At 59.1% G+C, this 3,069-nt stretch overlaps 1 protein-coding gene across 1 annotated transcript; it reads left to right on the top strand.

Moving 5' to 3' along the window:
- The first annotated feature begins 739 nt into the window (after positions 1-739).
- LOC309352850 (avidin-like) lies at positions 740-2,784 on the top strand. Its single transcript, XM_081881730.1, has 4 exons — positions 740-1,011; positions 1,554-1,767; positions 2,007-2,127; positions 2,523-2,784. The coding sequence occupies exons 1-4, from the start codon at positions 907-909 to the stop codon at positions 2,554-2,556; spliced, it is 474 nt and encodes a 157-aa protein (XP_081737856.1). The 5' UTR covers positions 740-906; the 3' UTR covers positions 2,557-2,784.
- Positions 2,785-3,069: the final 285 nt, after the last annotated feature.

Genomic DNA, 3,069 nt, shown 5'->3' with positions numbered 1-3,069 from the left:
AAAGAGTGACGAGAGGCGAAGGAGAGGATGTGCCCAGGTCAGGGCACGGTGGGAATGTACTGACTGAGCTACCAGGTGGGCACCAGGAGGCCTCAGCTGAAACTGACTCTACAGCTCTAGGATTCTCTGATTCCTCGACGTTGCGCCGCAGACTGCCCCAAATGAGGCATTGAGATGCTTCTAAGCCAATAAGCCCCAAACGTTGCAACCTTTCCCTCCTCCCGCAGCCCCTTGGCTGAGCCTTTTCCAGCTCTGCAGACTTCTTTTTGGGGTTGAGGTGCTTCCTCTCCCCTGAAATGTCTGAGGTCCTTCTGTCCCAAATCAGCCACGGAGATCTTCTCCCGTAGCGTCACGAGTTCGCAGGGCTCAGCTGACTACAGTACAAAAAGCTGAGCCTTTGGTGTCATCACCAAGTCCTATGGAACTCTCTGCCACTGGAGATTCCGCAGGTGCAGTCTGTGCCAAATTTTAACTGCCTGCTGAAACCTCTTCTTTTCCGCCAGGCCTAGGCAGGCAGTTAAGAATACAACCCCCACAAGGGTCAACTGAATATTGTTTCTTGTTTTTTAAAGTTGTTTTCAACTTTTTATGATTTTACGGTATGGTTTTATATTGCCCTAAACAGCTGTGGTATATTTCTATGGTACAGCAGTATACCAATATATATATCTATAAGTAAGTAAGTAAGTAAATAGATAGATAGATAACGGTACCTGTTGGCAGGTGGTCGAACATCTTTCCTGGCCGGGGTGGGGAGATGCCCGGGATGCCTCTGCCAGCCCTTCCGCCCTCTTGGCAGCTGTCTCCGCGCCGCGCCCACCCGACTTGCGCAATTGCCCGCCCGCCCGGGCGCTATAAGAGGGCGGCCGCCGGCTCGAGGGGGACATTCCCTTCCTGGCATCGAGGATGGCGCAGCGCTCGGTCTCTCTCGGCGGCCTGGCAGGCTTGGCGCTCCTGGGCGGCCTTCTCTCCCTCTCGCCCGCCGAAAGCCAGCCCCGTCCCCTGCCCAAGGTAGGGCCGGGCCGAGGGAAGGCAATCGGGCGGGCAAGCGGCGCCGGCTGCCTTCGGAGGGGACACCCGCACCGGGGCGGAGGGGCTTTGCCGGGTCTCTGTCTCGCCCTCCCGTCTGCCAAAGGGGAAGGCAGCAGCGCCGTACCGGCGGGGATACAGAGAAGTCAAAGCGCGAAGGGAGCGGGGCTGTCGAGGCGCACTTGGGGGGCGGGCTGTGTGTTTCTCTGGGGGCCTTGGAAGCCACTGCTGCTGCCGGCTTCCCCTCCCTTGTTTCCCGGGGTCTTAATTTCCGACGTGCAGCAGCTGCCGCAGGCGCTTTGCATGAGGTTCCTTCGGATGGGATCGAAAAGTGGCGAGCAGGCGCAATCTCCACTAGGCGCAAAGCACCCCTTTGGATCTCCGCGTCCGTTTGTCCGGGTTGGAGGGGGTCTCTCTCTGATCTGGGGGAGGGGAGTAGTCTTTGGGGTTGGACTTGATGACCCTTTGGGGTCTCTTCCCACTGTCCCTTCTCTGACTCGCTTCTCTCCCCTCTGGCCCCGTAGTGCAACCTGCAGGGGATGTGGGTGAACGATCTGGGCTCCCGGATGTTCATCGGGCCCCTGAACGCGGCCGGCCAGTTCTCGGGCTACTACCTGGCCGCCGTCTCGGCTGCCCCCGACGCCGCCATCCGGGAGTCGCCCCTGCACGGCACGCAGCACCCCAACCCCCCGCGCGCCCAGCCCACCTTCGGCTTCTCCGTCAACTGGTCCTTCTACGGTAGGCGGGGGGGGGGGCAGGAGGGGAGAGGGAGGGGTCTGAGCAGCCCCAAGGACGAAGAAGAGAAGGGCTCCCAGCCGCCAGGGGCCCTCTCGTTCACGCGGTGGCGTCGGGGGACCAACTTGGGCTGGCCAGCCGAGGGACAGAAGCTCTGCCGCCCCTCAAGGAGAGGCTGGACGGCCTCGGCTCGGCGCCAGCCCACCGACCTCCCTCTCTCTGCCCCCCCCCCGCCCCCGTAGACTCCACCACCGTCTTCGTGGGGCAGTGCTTCTTGGATGAAAACGGCGACGAGTTCTTGGAGGCGACGTGGCTGCTGCGGGAGGAGGTGGCGACTCACGCAGACAACTGGAAGGCCACCCGGTAAGCCTCCCCGACGGCCCGACTGGGGAGGGAGGGCGTCCCCCATCCATTAAAACAGGCAGGCGAGGACCTCGAGGGCGAAGGAGCGCCGTCGGGGCTGAGCATCAGTTTCCTACCTAGTAATAAGAAGAAACTTTTCGCTGCTGCTCCCGATGGTTCCCCGCCGCCGCCGCTCTCATTCCGTAACAGTTCAAAGCAGATCTCGGGGACCAGGCTGCCCCCACGAAGGTGGGCCTAGGCCCCAGCTCAGCCCCCACCCTCCATCAACTCCCTGTCTGCAAAGAGCCCCAACCCATGAATATGAAATCATGCCAGAGTCGTCCAGGAGCCCTCCTGACCCAAGAAAATGCCAACTGAATGGTTTATCTGAAAGTTCTCCCTCTTTTTCCTTGCAGGGTTGGCCAGAACATCTATGTACGTGTCAGATGAAAAGGAACCAGGATCTGGGCCTGCTTCTGCTACTCGTGCGTAGAACCAGCTACAAGACAACTCCCCTTCCCTCCACCAACACTGCCCCCCACTTTTTCCACAGGGAGGGGCAATAATCCCCCCTCAGGACAGGGGTTGGGGGGGCTGCTTTTACCACCCCACCCACTAGAGAGAACATTTGCTGGAGGTGGTGACAGCTTTTGATAAGGCAACTGCTAAGGGTTTATTCTCTGCACTTGCTAGGGGCTTTGGGGTGGCCTTTTACATGTTTTAAACCTTCTTTTAAATACTCTGTGCCTGCCCCAGAGAACTGTCTCATGGGGCAATTGCAGGAAACCAATAAATAAACCTTTCTGCTGTTAAACATGTCAGAAAAATCACCTTCAAGGCCAGCATAGTGTTTGAATGTTAGCATCCCAGAGGGAATACTGACATCACCACCGTCCGCCTCCCCCCCCCAAAAAAAACCCCGGGAGAAGGCAGGGAGTCCTTCAACAGGCTGAGAGGCAGGCA

Source organism: Podarcis erhardii (assembly GCF_964252035.2).
Source record: "Podarcis erhardii genome assembly, chromosome: 11".
In the NCBI taxonomy this organism is placed as follows: Eukaryota; Metazoa; Chordata; class Lepidosauria; order Squamata; family Lacertidae; genus Podarcis; species Podarcis erhardii.
Note: the sequence above shows the minus strand (reverse complement) of the source record. Positions and strands in the feature narration are given on the sequence as shown.

Excerpts from the sequence above, each read along its gene's own strand:
- LOC309352850 (XM_081881730.1), top strand. The coding sequence starts at position 907 with ATGGCGCAGCGCTCGGTCTCTCTCGGCGGCCTGGCAGGCTTGGCGCTC. Across the intron at positions 1,768-2,006 it reads CGTCAACTGGTCCTTCTACG|ACTCCACCACCGTCTTCGTG; the intron begins GTAGGCGGGGGG and ends CCGCCCCCGTAG. Across the intron at positions 2,128-2,522 it reads GACAACTGGAAGGCCACCCG|GGTTGGCCAGAACATCTATG; the intron begins GTAAGCCTCCCC and ends TTTTCCTTGCAG.